The sequence below is a fragment of the Myxocyprinus asiaticus genome, chromosome 9 (assembly GCF_019703515.2).
Source record: "Myxocyprinus asiaticus isolate MX2 ecotype Aquarium Trade chromosome 9, UBuf_Myxa_2, whole genome shotgun sequence".
In the NCBI taxonomy this organism is placed as follows: domain Eukaryota; kingdom Metazoa; phylum Chordata; class Actinopteri; order Cypriniformes; family Catostomidae; genus Myxocyprinus; species Myxocyprinus asiaticus.
The window spans coordinates 45357192-45384259 of record NC_059352.1 but is presented as its reverse complement, the minus strand read 5'-3'; the positions used below and the strand labels follow the sequence as shown (position 1 = coordinate 45384259).

General features: G+C 38.5%; 1 protein-coding gene across 2 annotated transcripts in view; it reads right to left on the bottom strand.

Annotated features, from left to right (window-relative positions):
- LOC127446688 (coiled-coil domain-containing protein 85A-like) overlaps positions 1 to 25352 on the bottom strand; it is a 34441-nt gene extending 9089 nt beyond the window's left edge. Inside the window, exons 1-3 of one of the 2 annotated variants that reach the window (XM_051707827.1) lie at positions 24745 to 25352; positions 19332 to 20319; positions 11464 to 11519 (exon numbers count right to left, since the gene is read on the bottom strand). In XM_051707827.1, coding sequence (XP_051563787.1) covers positions 11473 to 11519; positions 19332 to 20319; positions 24745 to 24987 — 1278 coding nt within the window. In that variant the 5' untranslated portion in view covers positions 24988 to 25352 and the 3' untranslated portion in view covers positions 11464 to 11472. Of the gene's footprint in view, positions 1 to 11463; positions 11520 to 19331; positions 20320 to 24744 lie in introns of those variants that run through there. The other variant, XM_051707826.1, reaches the window with a different exon arrangement.
- Positions 25353 to 27068: the final 1716 nt, after the last annotated feature.

Here is a 27068-nt window from a genome sequence, read left to right as displayed (position 1 = left end):
TCTTGTAGAATTATTTTACTATAACTAAATTTTTGCAAAATGGTTTTTAAATGGTTCATTGTACGTATCGTGGCAGTTTCCTGGTGATATGAACACTAGAGTTACTACAACAACAATGACTTTCACAAAAATCACAAGTAAAATGGCAGATTATCAGTTCATAAACACTTTCTTTTCCCTGTTCCTCACACGATGCTATTTTATGACATCAAAATACTTTTACTATAGCATATGACTTTGATTTTAAACACGATCAAACACAATCAAGTTGCGAGGTAGCTCAACAGATCGAGCGTTGCAGTTACGATGGGAATGACCGTGGTATGAGTCCTGAAGAGCACGCAAGTTGACACATGAGCCGAAAGTGTCATAGAAGCACCACAAAATGATGTGGTTGCTTCAGCAATTGCGTTTTTCATCACATTTGCTTTTATTATATTATCGGTTAGGTTTAAGTTTAAGGTTTAGGGTAGGGAGTTTGGTTTTGTTGATTTAAAACTCGATAAAGCATTAAACTTAAAAACCTCATCTGTTTGGGAGAAAGTTGAACTCACTTTTAGCACCACTCAGTGGACATTTCACTTAGGAAAAAAGAGATGAGGTTGAGATTATCAGGGCTGCCACTTAAATTCATGGGGCCTTGGACAAAATGTTATGGTTTCAAGGGCACCAGGCTCACCTAAAATCCCAATTTAACACATTAAATTATGTAGCCGACAGTATAGAACGAGTTGTTTTTACTTCAATAAACTGTCTTTTTTTTTTTAACTGGGGGCTGGGGAGGAAGTTTCGAGTTCTTAAAGACACATAATATTTCCATAGAAGAATGAACAGTTTTTTTCTCAAAACATCAAGGACAATTTGATATGACCCCTTTAAAAATCATTCTGCTAAGCTTCACATTATTGTAATAACCTAAGTATGCATTTAGCTCTTGAGCTCTTGATATGGAAATTGCATTGTGTAGGCTTTTATGATCTCATGTAGCTATTAGCCTGGTAGCCTATAACCGACAGTCTTTACTGAGAGCACTTGGCCATATGGGGAGACTCAATTCTTAGATCTGTAACATGCATAACACAGCCCATCCTGAGAGAGGCGGTGTGGAGGTACAGATCTGTGACCTCGCATTTGTTCAAACTTCTGTAAACACCTCAGTCTCTGTCTAACGGACACAAACGCATCTACCACTCATGCAGACAACTTACACATGTTTCCATTATTGGAAAACAGGGATTACAGGAGAATGTCATATATTTTCAGAGATCATAGGAACGCTTCAGCTCTAGAGTGATGGAGGCGGGAATCTAGCTGCTCTCCTATGAAATATGCTGAAAAAATTATTAAATAAATAAAGTTATAAATAGACAAACATTCTTGTGATGTAAACTCTCACACTACAACTAGACAATTATTTTTTTACTTTCCATGAAAGAAGTTCATGCTCACCACTGTCAGACAAGGACATCTGCCTGCATCATATTTGTAGTGTAATTTCATTATAAAAGGCATAATTTCATGTAGGTTCATACTGTACTATAAAACAGATATGTTAGTTTGTCCTAATTTTTATTTTCACATAACATCTGCATCAAAAATAATGACAGATGAGGTTCTACATGCATTATAAAACACTTAAAAGTCCCTATGAAATCAAAATTTTAATTTTGTAGCTTTTAGTACATCTCTGATAGCTTTAAAGGTTGCTTTTATGATGTTGTACTCTTAAATGTCAACAAAGTTATCTGTTAGCAGATGTAGGAAATGTACACTTTAAAATGTACACACTTCCAGGTACATGAACAAATACGTTTTTGACTAGCAACAAAGTCTTTCTAGAAAGTCAGTCCACAGGCGGCCATCTTTGGAATGCTCCCGCGAAGCTATTTCCAGTCATGAAAGTACAGCTCCTATCTACTTGAACTGGGAAATCTCCAAAACGGTTGGTCAAGATTATGATCAAAGAAAATATTTCAAATCAGCAGTAAAATCTGCCAACTCTGGTATCATAAATTGTGCTTCTTTACCTCAGATTATGCAAATAAAAACAATTTTCCCAGCTTGTGTAGCTAATGCGCATTCTCGAGTTGACTGACAGGTGATGTCTGTATCTATAAGGTGACTGGCTCTTTTACTTGTAAGGTGGGACTTCTTTTCTACATCAGTTGACTGTTGGGCATTCCAATTTTCCAGTGGCCCATCTCTGCTAAATTGTCTCTGCTAGCAATAGCATGTTTCAAATTATGGTTCACAGCAGTGAGATAAACCAAAGCCTACTGGCTATTTATTAAAATGGACGAATCCTTCAATACTATAAGTCCTGCCCCAACTTCCTGTTTCAACACTGGAAAGAAAACTGTGATTTTCCATTTCATGGGGTCTTTAAACAAAAAATATTATGCCCTTATGCTGTCATACTGTACCATCCAAAAATACCCACAATGCCCCTCACAGAGTGTGCTGAACTGAAGGTCAATGCCTAATAAACCTCAACAAACATTCATGCATCTATGACTGTATTAACCCATATATCCATAAAGAGTCATGGTTTGTTCAGTCAGCTTCAGTCGCCTGCTGGATCTTTTATAGTGCAAATGTTGCTGTCTTAATCACAGACCGAGCTCACTGTATTTAATAAACACAAAAACAAGAGCAGTAACTAATGATTCCAGGCAGTGTTTGGTAAGTTCCTCAAAAAAAGTATATACAATTTACTCATTACTACTTTAAAACTGTAATCAGATTACAGACTTTACTGATTACTTCCTTGAAAAAGTAATCACATTATTAATTATATTTATGCTACTCTATAAAATACTTTTTAGAGAAAAGCTTTTTTTTTCGCTCAATGAATTCATGAATATTCCTCCTTGTTGCGCATGTCTTTTAGCTGTAACAGGAACGCAAACAGATGTGCACATATAAACGGACACACAAATAGAAATACATAAGTACATAAAAACAGACAAAGTTCAACATATAGGGAAAAAAATTAAATAAAAATAATATAAAAAATTGTCTCCCTCCACTGCCCCACACTAGGACCTCTCCAAATGATACAAATAACTGCCCCATTTTCTGCCATAACTCAACAGGTTCCCCAGCAGTCTGGAAGTCATCTCCTCGAAAGCTGCCACTTTACCCAACTCGGTGCACCACTCGTGAAATGAGGGTGCATCAGTTGACTTCCAACCCCTAAGGATTAGCTGTCTGCCAGTCATCATGCTGGTTAGGACCCAGCTTTTCATATATTTATCTCCTATATTCAGGACCCCTCCATCACCCAAAATACAGAGTCTGGGGCAAAATGAAAACTAAGTGTCCAGTACATCACACACAAAACGTTGGATCCTCAACCAAAATTCCTGAATCTTAATACAACCCCAAAAAACATGGGTTTTGTCCCCGTCTTCTGACTGGCATCGTCAGCAGGTGGGTGAGTCTTTAAGACCAAGCCCATACAATCTAGAGGGAGTCCAGTAGAACCGATGCAAAATCTTAAATTGCATCAGACAAATGCTTGCATCTCTAGATGCAGACCTGATGCTTTTTATGATCCTAGCCCACTCTCCCTCCTCCAATACCAAGTTTAAATCTTTCTCCCATAATCTCTTGAGAGAAGACGAAACTCCATTCCCCAGACTCTGAATTAACAGGGAGTAATACACAGAAGCTTCATGACCTTTCCCATAAGCAGTAATCACCATTCCCAAAGTATCTGCTGCTTTAGGGGGGTGTACACCACTCCCAAAAACAGTACAGAGCAGGTGGCACAGCTGTAAAAACCTAAAGAACTGGGATCTAGGAATCTTAAAATGTTGAACCAAATTATCAAAAGATCTCAGTACTCCACTCTCATATAGGTCACCAAGTGTAGCAACCCCCCTCCCAATCCACTCTGACCAACAGAAAAGGGACTTATTAATATGTAATTTAGGGTTCAGCCATATGCTTGAGGCAACATTTAAATAAACGTCCGAATTAAACACTCTGGACACTTTAGTCCAAACCACGTGTAAATGCGAAATAACGGGGTGTGACTTAACTTCTCCGGTTAGTTTGATCGAAAGGCTTTGCAATGGCGAAATAGGGGCAAGAACTTCTTGTTCAATAAGAAACCAGGGAGGGGCTCTCTCAGGTGGAAGTGACCAATGAGCCAAATGTCTGAGACTGAATGCATAATAATAAAACAAAATCTTGTTTAGGCCTAGCCCACCTTTGTCAATCGGTCTATGTAACTTATTGAAATTTAACCTGGCACGTTTACCATTCCAAATGAAAGACTTCGCTATGCTATCAAATTGCTTGAAATAAGAGAGGTGGACATCTATAGGGAGAGATTGTAACAGGTAGTTGAATTTTGGAATACAATTCATTTTAATTACATTAACCTTCCCAATCATCGATAAGTGTAATGAAGCTCTCACCTGTCCACATCATTCGAAAAACTTTTAATTAAGGGATCAAAATTAACTCTGACTAAATCAGACAAATTTGCTGGGAATAAAATTCCCAAATACTTAATGCCCTGTTTGGGCCACTGGAAGGCGCCCGGCTGGAAGGCCATTACTGGAGAGTACGCTGTCAAAGCCAAAGCTTCGGATTTAGACCAGTTGACTTTGTATCCTGAAAACTTGGAAAAAGAATTAATAATTCTGTGGAGGCAAGGCATAGATCTAGTGTGGTCGGAGACGAATAATAAAATATCATCTGCGTAAAGCAGAAGCTTATGTGCCACACCTCCCGCAATCACCCCTGGAAAATCATCCTCCTTTTTTATCGTGGCTGATAATGGTTCCAGGGCAAGACAGAACAATAATGGGGAGAGAGGGCAACCCTGCCGAGTGCCCCTATTCAGAGTAAAATAATCTGAAATTAATCCATTTGTTTCTACCGCTGCTACAGGGTGTTTATAAAGTAACTTAATCCAACCAATAAATGTACTCCCGAACCCATACATTTCCAAAATCTTAAAAAAGATAATCCCATTCTACCATATCAAATGCCTTTTCGGCGTCAAGTGAGATGGCAGCGACCGGAGACTGATCGTTCGCTACTGACCACATGATATTGATGAGACGCCTGATGTTATCAGAAGAACTGCGGCCCCAAATAAACCCCACCTGATTTATATGTAGAAGAGATGTCATAACCTTAATCGGTTAGCCAAAATTTTTGACAAAATTTTTACATCTGGTTGGATCAGGGAGATTGGACGGTAACTTTTACACTCGCTTGGATCTTTGTCCTTTTTAAGAATCAGACTGATCCGGGCTTGTGTCATGGTTGGAGGAAGCTTTCCATTCTTTAATGATTCAGTATAAACTTCTAACAAAAGTGGAGCCAGTTCAGTAGCATAGGATCTAAAAAATTCTGCGGCAAAACCATCTGGCCCCGGAGCCTTGCCAGTAGGTAGGGACTTAATTACCTCGTCAAGCTCCTCCAAGGAATCAAGAGCATTTCTTTGCTCAGTCTTCAGTTTAGGAAGATCTAATGGTTCTGCGAAGTTTCTAATATCTTCATCAGTAGACGAAGATGTGGAACTATAAAGATCAAGATAGAATTCTTTAAAGGCATTATTAATAACAGTGGCTGAGGTAAAACATTCACCACCAGCAGATTTCACTGAGGGAATGGTAGAAAAAGACTCTCTCTGCTTTATATATCTAGCCAAAAACTTCCCTGCTTTGTCCCCTGACTCAAAGTATGACTGTCTTGCCCTGAATAACCAGAACTCCACTTTCTGCGATAAAATAGTATTTCTGCTAAAACAATAATGACATTTCCTAATTTATCATTAAACTGTTTGAGAAATTTGAATTGTAAATGTTTATTTACCAATATAATGACTCCCTTGCTTTTACTTGACCCAACACTAAAGAAAACATGTCCACCCCATATCTTCCCAAATTTTTCAGCTTCCTGTAGGGAAAGATGCGTTTCTTGAAGAAACACTATATCATATTTCTTACCTTTAAGAAAAGAAATAACCTTCCTTCTTTTTATGGGGTGCCCCAACCCATTCACATTCCATGTAGAGAGAGATAGTACACTCATATTAACATTTGACATTTTGATATAATAGAAAAAATAAATTGTGTGCCAAAAACAAAATTATGAAGACCACATTTCAACATTAATGCAACAATAAAACCCTGAACTCCCCCCCCGAACAAAACAAACAGAAAAAAGAAAAACATGCGCATTAACCCCACGCACGACAGCGCCAACCGGCGTCAATCCCTTTAAACTCAAAGAGTCCATGTACGCCTATGAGAGCCCCCGCGACAACTTTGCCATTGGATTGCTCAATTTTGCCTCAAAAATTTGTAAGGCAAAATTACATAACATCAAATATTTTGTAAAATAAACCCCAACCAATAGGCAGAATAAACACAAAGAACATGTAGACTCATTCACAGAACTGTCTCGAAGATGTGTTCCTTCACAAAACCAATTCCAGCCAATATAAAGCCAAACAACCAAACAAACAAATCTTCAGTGAGCCAGCTGATGAGTGCAGCAGATGACATAATCATTCCAATGTCCCATGAAATACTCCACAAATTATACTCCAGCCAACAGGAGGCATAAGCACAAGGAACTGACAGATTCATCCATAACTGTCCCGAAGTAATGTTATTTAACAAAACAAGCTCCAACCACTAGGCGGAACCAGCACAAAAGGAAACGAAACACGTATCCCGGTTCCTCGGATAGTCAAGAGTCAATTCACTCGGAGGCCGCATAAAAGTATATCCCATGATTTACACAGTCCGCCAACTTTATAAAAGACATCCTTTGTGTGGGCATGTAGATATTTTGCGGTCATCCGTTCATTGTCAAAAGTGATCTTCCGTCAATGCAAAGGTTTATTTTAGGAAAAGTGTTAATCCACAAAACAAAACAAACTCCAACCACTCGGCAGAGCCAACGCAAAAGGAAACAAAAATGGTGCCCAGCTTCCTCTGAAAGCCAGAGTATGTACAGTGAGTCAATCCACTCACAAGAAAAACACCCAATGGTTACTCACCATTCATTGTTACTCACCAGACATTGCCTGATTGGGACATGTAAATACTTTGCTGCCGTCCTTGGTGTATATTCTCAGTCTGACTGGAAACATCAGAGCAAAAGTGATCTTCCACTGATGTAAGAGTTTCTTGCATTCCCTAAACCGATCGCGTTTCTCTCTTGTCGAGTTCGCAATGTCCGGGAACAAGAAAATATTGTAATTCTTCCAAGAAAGCTTTCCTTTGCTCCTCGCCTGGCGCAACACGAGATCTTTATCGGATGATCTAAACAATTTGACCAGAATCGATCGGGGCCTTCCTCCCTCAGCAGATCTGTGAGCTGGATCTCTGTGAGCTCGCTCGAGTTTATGGCCTGTTATATCGAGCAGACTTGGGAAAAACTCCTCTAGGAATTTCATCATATCTCTGCCCTCCTCATGCTCAGGAATTCCAACAATTCGAATGTTATTCCTGCGGCTTCTATTCTCAAGATCTTCAAGCTTTTCAAGAATACGTTCCAAATCATCTTTGGTCACAGGCGGATTAGCGGCTAATTCCCTCTCTGATGACTCCAAAAAATAGATTAGTTTTTCAACATCCGTCACTCTTGTGACTAGCTCAGAGAATTTTTTTCCATCACCATAATCGATCGACATATTACAGCGAGATCCTCCAAGTCCGCAAGTACCTTCGTCAACATCACCGACATGTTGGACAGTTGACGCTGGATTCCTTCTCCCGCCGCGCCATCCAAATCGAGTCCCGGTCCACAGGCCTGTCTGGGCTTTCATCTTGAACCCATAAGTGTCTTTTAATGTCTCCAGAGCGCGAGGATTTTGACTTCTTTGCCATGTTTAACAGTAAATGTGTAACTGGGTGTATCGAATTTCACCAGATTATATCATGAAAATAATTTTAAAAAATTAGCAAAGTGCGCAGAGCTGTCTCTCACACATCTGCTCTTCGCATGGCATCGCCGTCGGCCAACAGATGTGCATATTAACGTAATTCGTGTTTTAAATATATTCTCTACATATAATACTATTTTAGAAATATGTGTAACCCAACTAAAGTAATCAAAGGCAGTTAACTTATTTGAAAACTTATTCAGTAACTGTAATCTGATTACAAAGAATTTGAAATGTAATTTGCTGCACAACTACTAAAAGTAGATTATTAGATTACAGTAATTAATTACTTTGTAATTAGATTACTCCCAACACATTAGTGTTGTTTTGTTTTTTTAAGGATGTCCAGTTTGCTGATTTCCATAATCAGCAGTTGATAGTGATTCAATGTAAAGTTTAAAAAAAGAAACAAAAAGGGTCATAAAAAAGTCCATGCAACTCATGAGTCTTATTTCAAATCTTCTAAAGTATACAACAGGCTTTGATGAGAAACAACCCATGAGGGAAGCTTGTTCATGTGTTTGCGTAACAACTTGCATTGTTCATGCAAGAACTTGTGCTGTTTACACTTTCCCAAGGTTTTAAAGGGATCATGTCATGAGGAATAACATTTATCTTGATATTTTGACATATAAGAGATCATTCTACTATAACAACATATTGTAAATTTCAGAACTCAAAACTTAATCCCCAATGCAATAAAAGCATTTATTGAAACAAAGCAAAAACACCTCGTTCTCTACTTCCGAAACTTCTTTAAGTCACTAGGGCGCCCATTAATTCATGACCGCCTCAACAGCGACAAAACATCAACGCCTACTTTATGTCACTGCACCCTTGGCCCCGCCCACTGGTGCTTAAGTTCGTAAATTGAGAGAGAGCAGGACAGACAGGCCCAATGTGGGCTCACTATTCCTGAACACCAAAAGGAAGCCATCTGGACTATTTTGAATTATTTTTGTATATAAACATGCACTAGACAGATGTCTTTGACCATTGTCATGTATCTCGTGCCACTTTTAAAAGACGTGGAGCAAAGTTACAACTCTGAAAAGGAGACCCCATTCTATTTCATCAGCTGCTCTGGGTCTTGCTGTTTTGAGCACAAACATGTTGTGGATGCTTTCTCGAGCTCATCTGCGCTGTTTTTAATTTAAAGTGTATGTAAACATCCACTAGAAGGACGTCTTTGGCCATTTTGATGCGTTTCCAGCGATGTGATACTGTATGTGTGTGCGTCTATTCACCGTGCTTTGGACTATGTATGTGCTTTCTTTTTTTTTGGTTCATATCAGCATAGATTGTATGTTTTCTCGGCTCATATCTGCGTGGATTGCTTTTAAACCAGACATTATACGATTCAAGCTTTGCAAAGGAACTGTTATTGAAGGATGGGCCAGTTAAAAACTCTGGGAGCCAATTGCAAAACAGTAAGTAAACCATTTCATTCATTAATATTTCAAATGTCATGACTGTTTGATATTTTATGGTGCTGAATGTTAACAGTTCTGCTTGAGATGAACAGTTTAATATATTCAGATGCAACCTGTTGAATGTGCATTGTGAAAACCCTGAAATGTAGTTTTATAATGTTGTGGAGCTTGTTCATTCTCTTCCAACTGAGTTTAAAAAATGGCTGTATTTAAGGGGCTGCACGATGTTAGCCAGTCATAACAGTGGGCGTTTATGTTGAAGTTTTCAGGAGGTGCTTAGGACAAAAGAGAGCGTTTCAGACAGAGGGCCAGAGACAGGGTGGAACATTTTCATACATTACTAAATCATGTAATGTTTAAAAAAAAAAAAAAAACACACAAAAAAAAACTTTATTAACATTATCAGTGGACCTTAGGGAAGATAATAAAATTTGTTTTTTTTTTAAACAGTATGCCATGACCCCTTTAAGATAAGCTTTTTCCTCAATAAAAACTATCGTATACCTTCAGATGACTTGGAATATGATGCTTTCATGATACTTTTGGGTCTTTTTTAAGTTTTAAAGTGAGTCACTACCAACTGCCAATGTATTGAAAAGACAGACATATGCATTAACACTGTTTGTGTTCTGCCTAAGAAAACCAAATGGGTTTAAAATAACAGGAGACTGAGTAAATTATGACAGAATTAATATTTTGGGGGGAAATTTAATGAGTAAACCCTTTTTGAATGGGAAAAAAATTACATAGTGCTTCTTTAAAGCGACACGTGTGGACAGAGCTGCAAAGCAGAGTTTTTTGTGAAAACTCACAATCCTCTCATAACGCCATGACTCAACAGTCTGAGCTGAGCCCGCTAAATCCATTAGAGGACCCATGATTAAGAGCTCACTGTAATATTCTTTCCCAGGGAAACAAAAATGCTCAAATATACTGTAGTACACAGGACAAAGGTTATTGGATATTTTTTCACTTGCCAGATCCTGTTTTTGTTCATTTAAATTTAAACCTATTACACTCTATGACATTTTCATCTGTTTAATACTGCTATGGGGACCACAAAGATCATTGCATTCATTTTGCATTCTGGTCATTCTTTTTCCATTTCCCCCTGTATTATTATATGTTGTACATGTTTTATTTGGGTTACATTTTTGTGTTCACCTCATTTTCAGCCTTTTTCTTTCAGGTTTAAATTCAGTGGTAAGAGCTCATAAAATAAAATAAAATAATATGTAAAACAATAAAATAAAACTTTTTTCCTATAACACTGAATTACCACCTATCCAGGGGCGTACCACCAAATTTTGGGACCCGGGCACAGAACTATTTTAGGGCCCCCTGACCAATTTGAGTTTGTGGTGGGGATAATATCCAGTATAAACATTTTAGATGGATATTTAACAGTGCTAATTCACAAATTTTTTTTTTTTTTTTTCAAATGCAAATATTATTTGAATCAAGCAAAATATTATATATATATATATAAAGCCTACTAACAAAATAAATTATATATGTATACATTTATGAGTTTTCTTGTTGGCAAAGTCACCATAACATTTCTGAAATGAGAAGAGTGCCAGGTTGTTCGGTCTATCCTGAGACATTTCTGCTCTCATGGTAGTTTTAGAAAGTCTTAACTTGCTAACTGATATTTACACAGGGTCAAAAATGTACTTAAAATTAGGGTTGGCCTGGGTATTGTTACAGGATTCCTGATTCTAGGTACAGTATATTTTGGTTACAATCTCCATTTAACTTAAATATCAAATTAATTATTTCTCAGCTCATACTGTTAACTATGAAGGGACCTTCTAACCTTCTAGGTAACCTTTCTAGGTACAGTTTGAAAATATTTCTTTTATTATTTTGTCCGTTTTTCATCATAATGGTTGCATTTTAGCTTTGGTCAAAATGGTCAAATTCATTATATTCCATCAATAAATGTCTTGAAACTGCATTTATTATTTTGAATATATATTTGTTAGATGTTTATTGTTTACATGCATAAATTGTTCCATTTACAATTATTTACATTGATATTCAGAACACATGCTAAATTGGTACTGTCTCTTTAAATAGACAAAAGCTTTGCGCAGTGACAGGTGATATTGTTCCTCACATATTCTTTGGTGGCTTAATGTTCATATGTATCTCAAGGAGTTCTGGAAAAAAAATAACAGTTAGGCATCATAGATAAATATCTGATGGTAAATTTAGCAATGAAGTAAAATATGTTTATACAGTAAATGCGTGAGTTGCGACAAATGTTGACAGTTTGATCTGAATTGTGCACGTCACTTTATCAAGCAAGCATCTGATTGTTGTACACTTTTTAATGAAAAGTGTGTAATGATGCAGTAATAATGTTACCTACCACCTGGTGAATATTTCCATTTTATTTTCTCACCAAAAGCATTTATTTCTCGCGTTTGGTGCATGCTAGGTGTTAATTTTGGACCATGTTTACATGAATATCAAACAAATATTCACCTAAGTAGCTACGTTGACATGTATGGCTCACTTTGCTTCTGTAAAAAAAACTCTTCTGGTTTCTTCTGGTGCCCCTGCACCTGTCCAGTGTGACTAATTTGGATTGAGGGAGTATTTGAGCATTTACTCACACCATTTAGGTTTTCGCCTACTGTATGTGTGGAGGTAACACTGAGAAAGCTGGCAGCTTCAGGGCTAAATTTAGAACACAAGTCAGAGGGGGGTATCTCCCAAGGTCACCAAAGAGAGCACACAAAACATCATTTACACTGACACACAAACACAGCAAATGAGATACAGGTCTGCCTAAACCACTGGCTTCCTTGGGGACAGGAGAGTTTGAGTTTGAAGAGGTCTGACTTCTGTATTATCAGGAAATTGCTTTTTTTTTTTTCTTGAGTTGTGTAATGGCCCCTTTGTCTCCACTTTAAAAGCCTTGCTCTTATCTGTGGCAAGGTCTCGAATTTGCCATGGCTTAAACTGAAGTGAAAGTAGCTGAGAAAGAAGGCTCACATGCTTCTAAGTATCAAGAGGTTTACTGCGCATTTAAAGGGACAGTTCACCCCCCCCCCCCCCCAAAAAAAAAATCTGTGTTCCTGTTCTCTCCCTCACATCGAACATAACAGTAAAACATTTTGAAGAATCATTACGCAGCTCATTTCCATATACAGTAACAACAGTTTATAGTGACCACGTTTGTCAAGCTCGTAGTACACGATTTGTTCATTGTGCAAGTAAAAGACACAAATTACGGTGTTATTTACTGATAAACTTCACCGTCATCGAAGCTCTTAAAGAAACAGTTCACTCAAAAATTACAATTCACTGATCATTTATTCACCCTCATGCCATCTCAGATGTGTATGACTTTCTTTCTGTTGCATTTTTAGAAGAATATCTCTGCTCTACAGTTCCATACAATGCAATGAAATGGGGTCCAAAACGTTGAAGCCCCAAAAAGCACATAAAGGCAGCATAAAAGTCATCCATACGACTTCAGTGGTTAAATCCATATCTTCTGAAGCAATCCATTCGCAAGTTTTGGGTGAGAACAGGTAAGAACAGACCAAAAAACGACAAATCTGGACATCTGTTGTATCCTTGGCGATCATGATTTCAAGCTTGATTACACTTCCTAGTGCCGTCTAGTGCTCTGTGCATGCGTCAAGCACTAGGGGGTGTAATTGAGCTTGAAATCATGCCTAAAGACTGCAATGGCAAGATGTATTGGGAGTTATATTTCAGTCACCCAAAATCGATTAAATCGCTTCAGAAGACATGGATTAAACCACGGGAGTCAAATGGATTACTTTTATATGTGTATTTTGGAGCTTCAAAGTTTGGGTCACCATTCACTTGCGTTATATGGACCTACAGAGCTGAGATATTCTTCTAAAACCAACAACCACATTTCTGGAGTAAGCTGACAGCATTAGCTACACTACAAAAGTGATTCCCATACAGAGTCATCAAATTTATAGCAGCCCTGTGTCTTAATCAGAAAATAAAATAAAATCTAGTGACCAAATACAGTATTGAGATTAATCTTTGGGAGGTCAAGGGGTGTTTGTTTTGATTTGGGATTTCTGCGAACAATGTAAAGGGATTTTGTTATGTGCAGTGCCAAGACAGCATTATTTAGATGCTCATTTATCTGAACTTTGTTGACTAAACCCACTGTGTTGTTTATAACCCTGTGATTTGGCTCTCTGAATAAGAGTCAGTAGGAAGCAGAAAAATTATAATTCTCTGAAAACCTCTTATTGGATTATCCAGAGCTTTGGTTCGACTGCAGTACATCACTGCATCTATGCACAAGTTTAATTCCCACAACATATACTACATTTATTATTTTTAATGACTGCATGTACTGCTACACAATGCAATTTCTTTCGATACATGAGCTTACTGTAGATACAGTGAGCATTTTCATAATGCCAGTCTGCAAATAGACAACCAAAGCTCTTATGTCACGAATTGTGATATAAGACTGTCCTAACCAAGTGTGATGCAACAGGTTTCCAGCGACAAATAATTTGTCTGTCCACACTGAAAGCAAAACTACTGAGCTATGTGACACAATCACAGCCAATCAGGAAATATTTGATGTTCAATGTATTGTTATGTGGAGTGTGATTTTGGGCCAATTAAATTTCATGGAGGGTGGAACTACCCAGTGCAAAGCAGTATAAACGCCACGATATACAGAAGTTCGTCTTCGTTTTTGTTCAGGGGTAAAATGAAATTTGAAACAGCCGAGCAACAGTATACTGTTTGTGAACATTCAGACACCCGTCATGCTCCTGTGGGAGGTGTTTAGAATTACATTTAAATATGACTTAATGCCTCATTCTATGAGTTGAATTCACATGAGGTCAGTAAAAGAAGCTGTTTTAACCACTCGATGATGATTTAAAGTAATATATATGCAGTAAAAAAAAATTTTTTAATTTGTCTTGTTTATATTCTGATTTCATGGAGCTATTGAGCTAACATGCTACGTGGGCATAATATATGCCGATTATACTGTTATTATTACTGTTATAGTAATTTATAATGACATTGATACTGCTGCAAAGATGGATGTATAAAAGTGTTACAGACAAAAGAATGATGATAAGAGAGGCATATCTTACTTTGGTCAGATGTATAAATGGCTTTTGTTGCAGATGGCACGAGTGAATAGGCACATGAAAGTATCTGAGTAGATTTTATTCCTTTTGTAGACCAATAATACCAAAAAAATTGCATGGCATGGTCTTGGTAACCTCTCTATACGAACGATCTTACTAATGTAGGTGTAACAGGGAGATTAAAATGGGAAAGGAGGAGGTGGGAACCGGATAAACCATCAAAGTAATATTTTATGAAAACTTAAACAAAAAGACAAACATAAACACACACACAGCAGCTGCGTGTGGCTCTCTCTCTCTCCCTAACTGCTGCATCCAGCTCATCTTTATCCCTCTCCTCAGCTGATTAGCCGATTGGGGCCCGGGCGTGCGCACTCACGGCCCAGCCCCACACTCCTCCTCGTCACACTCCTCCCTCCTTTGCCTCAGGCCGAGAAACCCCCGGCATGACGTACACCCCCCCACCCACCTTCCCGAGGAGGGGGTGTTGCCTTTCCAGCCGCGCCTGCCGGCAGGCTTTCTCCACCTTCCTCGAGACCTGGGAGGGAGACAAGGGGAGGGAAAAGGGGAGAGGGAAAGAGCGAGGCGGAGCGACAGTGAGAGCGAGAGGAGAGAGAGAGAAAAAATTGCAAGCCGGTTCCCAGGACCGTCGCCTGGTCCTCGACCACTCTTCCACCCTCTGGTGGACGACAGCCGCTCCTCCCCGGATGGACAGCAGCGAGTCCTCCGACCCTTGGTGGATGGAACGCCCCTCCGCATTCTCGTGGCTGCTAGCGAGCCCTTCCTCCCCTGGCAGCGGCTCCACCGCTCCAGGTGGCCGGCAGCGAGCCCCTCCTCCCCTCTTGGATGGCGGCTATTCCTCCGCGTCCAGGCGGCCGGCAGCGACTCCTCCGTCCCCCAGCGGATGGCCGTGGCTGCTCCTTTGGGCGGACGGTAGTAGCGAGGATTCCACGAGAGCGACATCCCTCCTCCTTCCCAGGTTTCGGCACCAATGTAACAGGGAGATTAAAATGGAAAAGGAGGAGGCGGGAACCGGACGAACCATCAAAGTAATATTTAATGAAAACTTAAACAAAAAGACACAAACATAAACACACACACGGCAGTTGCGTGTGGCTCTCTCTCTCCCTAACTGCCGCATCCAGCTCATCTTTATCCCTCTCCTCAGCTGATTAGCCGATTGGGACCCGGGTGTGCGCACTCACGGCCTGGCCCCACCCTCCTCCTCGTCACAGTAGGTAAATAAGCACCAGCTTGCTAATAACTCTGCACACCGATGTGTTCATGTTGACTGATCTTGACTGACTGATCAACTTAAACAGAATTAGCTGTTGGCCTCAAAGTAGGTGGAGCTTCAGGTCACACCTACTGATGACGTGGACCAATGGCCGAAAATGTTCGGCGAGCTGTTACGAACCACCAAAACAAATAAAAAAAATTCTCTTTGGCCAGATTTTGTTCTAAATGGCGTCACACCCATTTTTGTAAGACAGACCATTTGGTAGTGTGTTGGGTTGCCACTTTATGTCCAATGTAAAATGTGGGTGCTGAAGCTAGACATATTTAGGAACACTGTTTTACAGACTTTATAAACACTATATTGAGCATTTCTGAGCTGCATTTTAATAGTCCAGGGGAAGGTAGTGATGTTCTGGAAGTGTGCATGGGTCAGTCGACATGCAGTTTTCCCAGTGGGACCAACACCACAACAGGCTCTGACAGAGACAAATGTTTACAGCATTATTACAGACACGCAGGACAATGCTGAAACCACAGTGTCCGACAACAACAGTTATCTTGTTAGCAATTACCTTTTATTGTTAGCGCTTACCTGAAAGGCATTCGTGAGAGACTTTGCCATTTCTAAAGCTAATATCTTGGCCATTATTGTCCAATAAACAACTATTATTGATTTCCGTTTGAGCTTGTCAAGTGAGAGGACATTATTCCGACAGCATAGAGGTGCCACCACATACTTAATTAATAAAATCTAACTGCAAAGATTAGGCAAACCAATCCAACACTTCCTGGAGTAAGTATAAAAGTTCTTTGCTTGTCTTTTGAGTTGTTTAAATCAGGGTATCACTCTTTCTTGTTTTTTATTTTATCTTAAGGTGGCATTTCTAGAAGCTAATGAATGCAAAGTGAGTCACATCTTTCACCTTGAGGTAAGTGTTTTATGGACGGTGTGCACTATAGGCTACTCAACATGATCTATAATGTAGAAATCATTATCTGCTACTGTGGGATTTTCACATAGCTGCCTGGTGCCTAGTTTGAATTTCACATGATCTCTAGAGCACATGATGACATGAAGTTTACCTACAATGGCTCTCCCAGAAGCAATGACCAATAAACATGTAGAGACAGTGCTCAGTGTCACTCACACACCATCAAACACCATCAGGGTAACATATGTGAAATTTAAATAATGCAGTAAACATTAACTAAACTACATCAAATATAAAACAGAACACCCCAATGTAACTGGTATTAAAAATAAGAAGAAACTTAACTATTCCCATACAATATAATGAAATATGATGGGTCATGCAATGAATTGTGGGAACACCTGATTATTGTTTTTTACTGTAATTTTAACAATAATTTACTGTAAAAAGTACATGTACTCTCTTGTTAAACAATGCAAATTTTTACCATTAATTATACAGGAATATCATATTTTACATCTAAAAAATTTCATTTGAACAACATTTTATTGTAAAAACTACTGTATTGTCTTTTAAAATATATTTTAAAAAATGTTACTGTATATTTTACAGTTAATATTTGTTAATCGATTAACATTTTCTGTAGCATTTTTACAGTCTTTTACCGTTAAGATTACATATTTTATAGTGTACAAACTGGTAATTACAAGGGTATTATGCTATAAATGTGGTTTATGAGGACATTTCTAGTGTCCCCATAATCCAAACTGCTTAAAAAACATACTAAACAATGTTTTTTTGAAAATGTAAAAATGCAGAATGTTTTTTGTGAGAGTTAGGTTTAGGTTTAGGGTTAGGGGATAGAATCTATAGTTTGTACAGTATAAAAGTCATTATGTCTATGGAGAGTCCTCATAAGTTAATACATTTTTGATGGGCCTGTAGCTTGATTAAAACGTCAATAACAGAAAAATAATCGGCTATATTTATGATTTAACCTTGACCTGTTTCACTTATCAAAATTCATATTCTTATTCTGCTGCTGAAAATAATATAGAGCGCATAGGCTGCCGCATAGAGTGAAAGCCAGAGGTGTCTTTTGAACGCGCAGGTTAAAACTAGCAGTCGCTTAGAAACAACAATGCCTTGCTTGACCAATCACAATTCGATTTGACATTACATCCTTTTTTCTCTCTGGACAAGTAACTTTTTAACTCAGACAAGTGAATGACCAATTTACATGACAATGCTTAATGTTGAGTACTTTCATCTAATAAGATAGCAATATGCTTTCAACCATGGACATTTCCCCCGGAAAATGGAGCTCACATGTGCCCATACACCCAACAACAGTTACCACTTTGGCCACTGGGGCAGTGTTTCAAATTTCAGTATACAGACCATTTTCAGCTAAAGAAAAGTCAACTTGCTGTTTCCAATTTCACTGTTCTGGACCTACGCACAGCTGGTGCAACCCTACCCAGAAGCAGAATGACTTCTGTAAATTTTGTGAATTTGTTTGTAAATTAATTCATACATAAATTGTCATAAATTGAATCCAACAATTTATGTAGGAATGTGCCTCACACATGAAACACGAGCAGAACGAATTTGTGAATAATTTTCGTGTGACAGTTTGCATAATAATGATTTAATGAGCAATTTACATAGAAAGTAATTCCACTCAATGGTATTATAAATGGTTAAAACAAATACATTCTTAAAAACTATTGTTAAATTGTTTTAACAATGATTTACATTTTTAAAAAATATTTGCGTGTTTTGCAAGGTGTTTTACCATTCTTAAATCATTCATAAAACCATTCTATGTAAGAATTAGTTTAGCACAGAAATTTGTTATGCTTGTTTTCATAAATAAGGCCAAGTGTGTGGAAAAGAGGATACTGTCTGTTTGGGGAAATCTTACACTTAGATCACTTAGGCTTGATTCTCAGCTATGCCATTCATAGGTCTTGTGTCAAAAGAGAAATAATTAGCTGTTTTAGGATGGATCAGACAATCATGAGTAACTTCTTCAAATTTTATAGCAATCTGACTGTGAGTTGCAGAATAGTCTGAAATTGCATGGAACTCTACAGGCTGAACATGTTCCATATGAAATGACTTATTGGCTAATAATAAATTAGTTGAAAATTGGATACAAATTGAAAAGGAGAAAGTTCATAAAAAAATTCTTTTTTTTTTTTTTATTCTTTTTTTTTTCTCCCCTTTTCTCCCCAATTTTTGGAATGTCCAATTTCCACTACTTACTAGGTCCTCGTGGTGGCACGGTTACTCACCTCAATCCGGGTGGCGGAGGACAAGTCTCAGTTGCCTCTGCTTCTGAGACCATCAATCCACACATCTTATCACGTGGCTTGCTGTGCATGACACCACGGAGACTCCCAGCATGTGGAGGCTCATGCTACTCTTCACGATCCATGCACAACTTACCACGCACCACATTGAGAGTGAGAACCATTTAATCGCGACCATGAGGAGGTTACCCCATGTGACTCTATCCTTCCTAGCAACCGGGCCAATTTGGTTGCTTAGGAGACCTGGCTGGAGTCACTCAGCACCCGCTGGATTCAAACTCGCTACTCCAGGGGTGGTAATCAGTGTCATAAAAAGTTCTTGAATGTTTTCAGAAATGTATCACTTTGTAATTCTGACCCACCATTCATGCCATTGTAGATGCTCCGATGGTGTGGCAAAAGTTCATCTTCTGCCAGTCTCCGTGGTGACATCTCTCTACCAGGTTTGCCAAACTTCCCATGCTCTGGACTCATGCTGTATTGGTGCCTCAGCATCTCAGGACTACCTCCACCAAGCTTACTTTTTTCAAGGTGCAGCTCAGATGCTCCTAGCAGCACCTGCCTAGGCTCTGGGCTTCCAGGTCCACTTCCTAAGCTTCCCCTATGCCTCCGGATGTAGAGCTCTGGACTCATCGCCTGCCCTGGAGCCAGATGGTGCTTTGGGTGAGTCTCTGGGCTTCGGTGGCCCAGTGACCGGCTGTACTTTTCTGGACTCAGCCCTCTAATCAGCCGATGATCAGGCACAGATATGGAGCCACAGCGAGGCCGGCAGGGCTGGGGCAGTATGAAGGGGTACTCCAGGCTGGTGCTTCTGTGTCGGACAGGAGGGTCAGGGCTGGAGATCTCCCCACGATCTCCTCTGCCTCCTTTCCCAGGATGAGACTTGTGGAGATCCGGGCTGCTACTCCCAGTTCCTCCACTAGATGGTGCCGGCTTATGGTGTGGATGCTCAGAGCTGTCAGCACTTCCTGCACTAGACGTGCTGCTTCCATCCCCAACATCCCGCATCAAGCCAGGTACCAGGAGCCCACTCTGGCTGTCAATGGAATTCCGACACCCAGCAGAACCTGTCCCACTGTGGCCTCCTCCGGTGCCTCCCTTCTCCTCGTCCATCAGCACACAAAGCTCCCGAAGCTCCAGGTTCTCCTGAATCACTTCCTCTTGCCTGCGCTCTAGCTCGGTCAGCTTCTGAAGGTACAGTGCCACCTCCTTACGCATGACGCTGGCACTGAAACGGCCCAGACGCTGCCATTCACATGACACTCGTTTGCCCCTCTGCCGGTCATCATCCAGGAAGCAGCACAAGTCTCGCAGTTCCCGATTTTCATCTTGCAACTTCTGGTTTACTTCCTTTGTCACCATAAGAAACACAAAGAAAAGTCAGGAGCTGGTGAATGTACTGGACATGAATAATATTTAAAGCCAATATGATAAAAAGTATTAATAATATTAAATATTATTACATTGCTGCTATTCCAAGACAATGGAGACTAAAAGGTGTTATTTTTTACAATAAATGGTTATAGACATTTTGAGGCCCACTAATTGAATGACTATTCCATGAAAGATGCCTTAATTAATGGTCAACTGATATGGATTTTTTAATAGCCAATGGTGATACCAATATCTAGAGATCAAGGTGGATAATGGATAATTTTTGAAGACAAAAATTGCAAAACACTTAATTTATACTATGGTTTACTATAATACTTCACAAAATTCACTACAAAACAAAATGTTTATTATTCATTGACTAAGCTATTGGTAGATCTTTGAACTAGCACAAGGGGAACTACCACTACTATCTATCGGCATGGTCTTTTAAAACCCTGAAGGGTTTATGTTGTGATAATGACCAGCTGACTGTAAATTATCTCACTTATTACATGGATACTTACCAAATAAATAATTAAATGGACATGAAATAATGATTTGAGATGAAATTACATTATTATGTGAGAAGAAAGAGACTGCGAAGTGTCCAGCCACAGTTCCATTCAACCACCGGTTTGCGTCTATTGGTGTTTATTTTGCGAAAATTACCATCTGATTGCTCATATCTCGCTTATACTGAAATATTGATTTGAGTTGAAATTATTTAATTAGCTTAGAGATTGCAGAGTGATATGAGTGAAGTGGGAGAAATAGCCCTTGAGCCCCTGATGTGCAGGCAATAGAGTGCAATAGTCTGGTTACGGAAGTAAAAACCCCATTAATTTTTTCTATAGGTGAATTAATTTTAAACGATAACTTAGAAACCTTTTAAAACAGACCTACTATGAGCTCCAAGGTTGTTGATCAATAGTATATGCTTTCATTGAAGCTAAGCTATCAGTTTGCCCCACCCACTTTTTCAGCCGTCTGGGTTCTGGAAGTATTTTTCCCATCAATTTTTTGCATAGGCTTTTCAAAAAGATCCTCCATAAAAAAGTTGTAAGCCATGGACCAAAGTAACCAGCTCCAAGGTGAATCACAACATTACAAACTTTGTTTTGAAGCAAAAAAGTATTTGAAAATCGGACAAAAGGACAATGGTACAAGACTTACTTACCGTCTTTCATGAAGGCACGAACTACAATCCCATGAAGTACCTCGAAAAAGTACTTTATTAGGAACTACTGTACACCTACGTATTCATGTGATAATCTAATCAGTCAATCGTGTGGCAGCAATGCAATGCATAAAACATGCTGATACGGGTCAGGAGCTTCAGTTAATGTTCACATCAACCATCAGAATGGGGAACAAATGTGATCTCAGTGATTCCGAATGTGGCTGATGATTGTTGGTGCCGGACAGGCTGGTTTTTAGTATTTCTGTAACTGCTGATCTCCTGGGATTTTCACACACAACAGTCTCTAGAGTTTACTCCGAATGGTGCCAAAACAAAAAACATCCAGTCAGTGGCAGTTCTGCAGACGTAAATGCCTTGTTGACGAGAGAGGTCAATGGAGAATGGCCAGACTGGTTCAAGCTGACAGAAAGGCTATGGTAACTCAGATAACCACTCTGTACAACTGTAGTGAGCAGAATAACATCTCCGAATGCACAACACATCAAACCTTAAAGTGGATGGGCTACAACAGCAGAAGACCATATTGGGCACTTTATTAGGATCATAGTGTTCCTAATAAAGAGCTCAGTATTTTAAGTTTTTTGCAAAATATTCCGATATGTACAAATATATAAGTAGCTTAAGTGTGAAAGGAGACCTACTCAATTGTGTCATCATGGGAGTGGGTGGTCTCTTCTGGGATCGTTTTGCGTGCTTTGTTGGCCGCGCTTCTCTGATTGGTGAAGCTTTTTCTGCTGGACCATGGCTAATGTAGTTGTTCACCAGGAATTCCGCTATCAAACAAGATTTTTAAACAATGAAGTTGAAATAACGCAGACTGATAGCTTCATTGAAAGAATATACTATTGATGAACATCCTCGGAGCTCACAGTAGGTCTAATGCTATTTCTGCATTAGAGCTACCTGGCTGCAACAACTGCCTGTACAGTGTCAAAAAGAGTTGAATTAACTGCTGTATTTTAATAAAGTGCAACATTCCATTTATTTTGTCCATAGGAGAATTAATTTTTAATGATAACTATAAAAAACCTTTTAATACAGACCTACTGTGAGCTCCAAAGTTGTTAATTGATTGTATATGCTTCTTTTAAAACCATCAGTCTGTGTTATTTCAACTTTATTTTTGAGAAATCGTGTTTAATAGTGGAATCCCTGGTAAAGAATTACACTACCCATGATAATCAACACTCCACCAATCAGAGAATCACGACCAAAAAAACACCACACCAAACAATCGAGTCAGTCTTCTGATACTATCAAACTACTTATTACATATATTTAAATATCTGAATATATCATCAAAAATATATTGTTTCTTTACTTTAGATCAACAACTTTAAATCAATAGATATATGTTTTTCCATAGAGCGCAACAGTCTGGTGCCGAGAAGGAAAATTCCCATTCCTTTTTTCCATAGATGAATTGATTTTCAACGATAGCTTATAAACCTTTAAAGACAGACCTACTGTGAGCTCCATGGTTCTTCAGTGATGGTATATGCTTCCTTTTAAGCCATCCGTCTACGTTATTTCAACTTCATTGTTTAAAAATAGTGTTTAATAGTGGAATTCACTCCCATGATGCACTGTGAATGACATAATCCAGTCGTGTCTCTTCACACTTAAACTTCTTATCTATTTGTACATATTGGAATATTTTGCAATAAGCTTAAAATATATTGGGTCTTTACATTATCTACAACCTTAAATCAAAAGTTTTATACATTCCCATAGTTTTTTTATTCAATAACATCATTCGCAATGCTTCATGGGATTGTAGTCCGTTCCCTTATGAAAGAAAGTAAGTACACAGTCTTGTACCTTTGTCTTTTTGTCCAATTTTCAAATACTTTTTTGGCTCCAAAACAAAGTTTGTAATGTTGTGATTCACCTCAGAGATGGTTTGTTTGGTTCATGGCTTACAACTCTTTTATGAAGGATTTTATGAAAAATCATAAGGGAAAAATGTATGGGGAAAATACTTCCAGAACCCAGACGGCTGAATAAGTGGACAGGCACTGTTGCGCTCTATTGTTTTACATAATTCGCAAGGCTTCATGGGATTGTAGTTCATGCCCTCAGGAAAGACGGTATGTACACAGTCTTGTACCCAGTGTTAGGCTACTTAAGTCACTTAAAATAGTAATACACTACAAATGACTAATTATTTCTCTAAAAAATGTAATCAGATTACTTTACTAATTACTTTATTGGACAAGTAATCACATTACTAGTTACTTTCCTTTTAAGTTACTTACTAAAACACTTTTCCTCTCAACAAATTCAAAATAATGTCTAAATTTCTGCCTTGTTCATTGTTACACACATTGTCATATACTCAGCACCCCACATTTCTCCTTCACAATGGCTCGTAACGGGGCCATAATTCATGTATTCTACATAAATAATATATTAGAAATAAGCATAACCCTGTAATGTACTTAAAAGTAATTTAATTAATTGAAAGTCAGTAACTAATCTGATTACAATCATTTAAAATGTACTGCATTACACTACTTGTTTTTACTAAAAAGTAATTAAATTACAGTAACTAATTACTTTGTAATTGGATCACACCCAACACTGCTTGTGTCTTTTTGTCTAATTTTCAAATAATATTTCGCAAGTTTGTAATGTTGTGATTCACATCAGAGCTGGTTGGTTTGGTTCATGGCTTAGAACTCTTTTATGAAGGATTTTATGAAATGCCTATGGAAAAAAAATTAATGAGGAAAAATACCAGACAGCTGTAAATGTGGGTGGGCACTGTTGCGCTCTATTCTTACGCTGTATTTATGTATTTATTTTCCTTTTTTAATTATTACACTCGTAATTGAGTTCAAATAGTTAGGTGAGGCTTAAAAAAAGATGTGTGGAATGTTTAGATTACCAAATCCATACCACAATCTAACACACACTCACAACAGGTGTTTTAACACACTGCCAGTTTAGACAGTTATGAAATCATTCTTGCCAGATATGAAAAAAAAAAAAAAGCATGCCAAAGGAAAAGGTTCAATCCAAGAAGGAACTTAAAACTTACTAAGTTTATTTTTCAGAAGCTTTATATTTTAATAAGAATATGAGCATATTATGAGACAAACACTGTTCAAGGCGTTATTCCTACAGCAACATGACAAATTACATCCACACTGAGCGCAGGTGCACTCCAGACACCCACGATCGCATCATCTGCTCACCTTCAGCCCCCGGATCTCGTTCAGATGCAGCTGTAGACTGCGGTTTACTTCCCGAATCAGATTGCTGTGATCCACAATAACGCTTATTTTATCGGCTTCAGACGTCCGGAGTCGCCGCACCAGCTCCTCTTTGCTCCATTGGAGGAGCTCCTCGTCCGTGAGGTTGGAGATGTCTTCTGCAGGACTTTCTGATCCAGACAGCTGAGGCTGTGCTTGTTGTGCTTGTGCTTGTGCTTTCTCCATCAGAAGAGGCGAGTTGCTGCTGCTGCGATACCAGGTGCTGATCAAATATTAATGAGGCAGTCAGCATCCGCTGTGTTAGGAGGAGTCAGGGAGACAGAGGACGCATTGTGGTGTGATGCCCGTATCCGATGCCCGTAGAGTGGGAGTCGCCTTCACTTGTCCCAAAGCAACAGCTGGTGCAGCTGACGAGTAGGAGGAAGGGCGGCATACAGAAGAAGTCCGCCCAGGTATATTCAGCATCGACTCCCATGCATAGTTCTTGCAAGTTTAGAAAAGTGACAATGTAAAATATGGGTGGTTTCAGCCTGCCCGATGCGCTCGCCTCCGTCCGTCTGAGCGCGCTCCAGCATCCTCATGGAGGCGGACGAGAGACGGCAGCATCCTCAGCGAGAGCTCTAGAGAAATGAGCGTTACTGCAAAGATTGAGTACATGCGCTCGTGCTCTCTCTCTCTCTCTCTATCTGTCTGTGTCTCTCTCTCTCTCTCTAAGTTTGTATAAAGCGCCATCTACGGACACATTTCTATGAGATCCCTATAGGTGAATTTTCTTTTCCTATGATCTAAATATAAAAACTGGCCATATTAAAATACACATTAAAAATTATTTTTATTGTAATGTCAATCTCCCCAATTAAACTTTAAAACAGGCAAATTAAACATCTAAGTAAATATGCACAAATTTGCATATTATATCAAACGGGTGTAGCAAAGATATAAATATAAATGTTTTCTTTTAATGTAACCAACAACTCAGTGGTTGTTAATTGTCAGACCTTTATGTCAAAAGGTTGTTTATTTAACTATATATATATATATATAACTGTATATATATTTAGTATATGTAAATGAACATACTTTTTGCCCCTTTTGTGTTAATGATTTCTAAAGGCCCATATGGCAATTACCAGCAATATCATTTCAGAAGCAATTTCTAAAATGATCAGTCTGTATCTAAATGAAACATAAGATATTACTTTTACTACCTGAGCAAAATGTCACTTTAAGAAAGTGGCCTTAGAAGGATGCTTTCCAGTGCTGATGTCAAGTCAAGTTTATTGTCATTATAATAAATTGCAGGGCAATGGAGGTAACGGACTGTTGTTGTTTCATGGATCTATAGTACAAACTATGACAAACATTGTGCAACTATTGACAAACAATAAATACAGACAATAATAAAACAGTGTAGTGTAATGTGAAATATATACAAATATGTAAACTTATAAAAAGGGAAATGTTTATAAATTCTGTTAGGCCTGTTTGAATCTTTTTTTAAAGTTTGGTAGTTGAAGTCAGAATTGGCAAACCTTTCCAAAAATGATAATTTATGCCTGTGGTACCTCCACTTAACCTCTTGAGACCCAAGCATGACTGCTGTATGCATTTTTAATTCCACTTTTTAATTTGTAACTAGTTGCACCTAATAAACATGCAAAAAATAGATAAATTCTAGAGCAAAGAGTTTTCCTAAAAACAGTGGGGATAAGTTGTGAAAATGTAAATAATACTTTTTTTTTTTAATCAAATTGTTTATTATGTTTCCAAGAGTGTTGGTTATTCAAGTTTTTGAGATGTTACAGACATTACATCAGAAAATAGCATAATTGTTTCTGATTTAATGTAATTGACAAACATGTTGAGTGGTCCAAACATCATCTGCAGCCTGAAACTGAACATTTGGTCGGATTTTAGGACTGAATGCATAGGAAGCTATAGGATGCTCCCTTGCACCCCTGCTCCTTATTTAGTGAATGACTTAACTTCCAGTGAGCTGTCTGTCTGCACTGGTCTCAGAACAGTTTGAAATGCACCTTATTTTCATCCTAACGCCATATAAAGCCTCTGAAAGCAAAAATGTTCAGCTGTTGGATGAACTCATTGATTCTTAATGTGATAAATCACAGTAAATATAGGAATTATGAGGGGGAAAAAATTGCTTAAGTACACATTAGTGTACAATGTGTTAAGTAGTGAGGCGTTTTGCGATAAATTGCTCAAATTTTTAAAATGGCATATCGGATTAAACTAGAGACACTAATCTTTTGACTCAGACAGGTTTCAATGTAAAAACTTAATTAGGT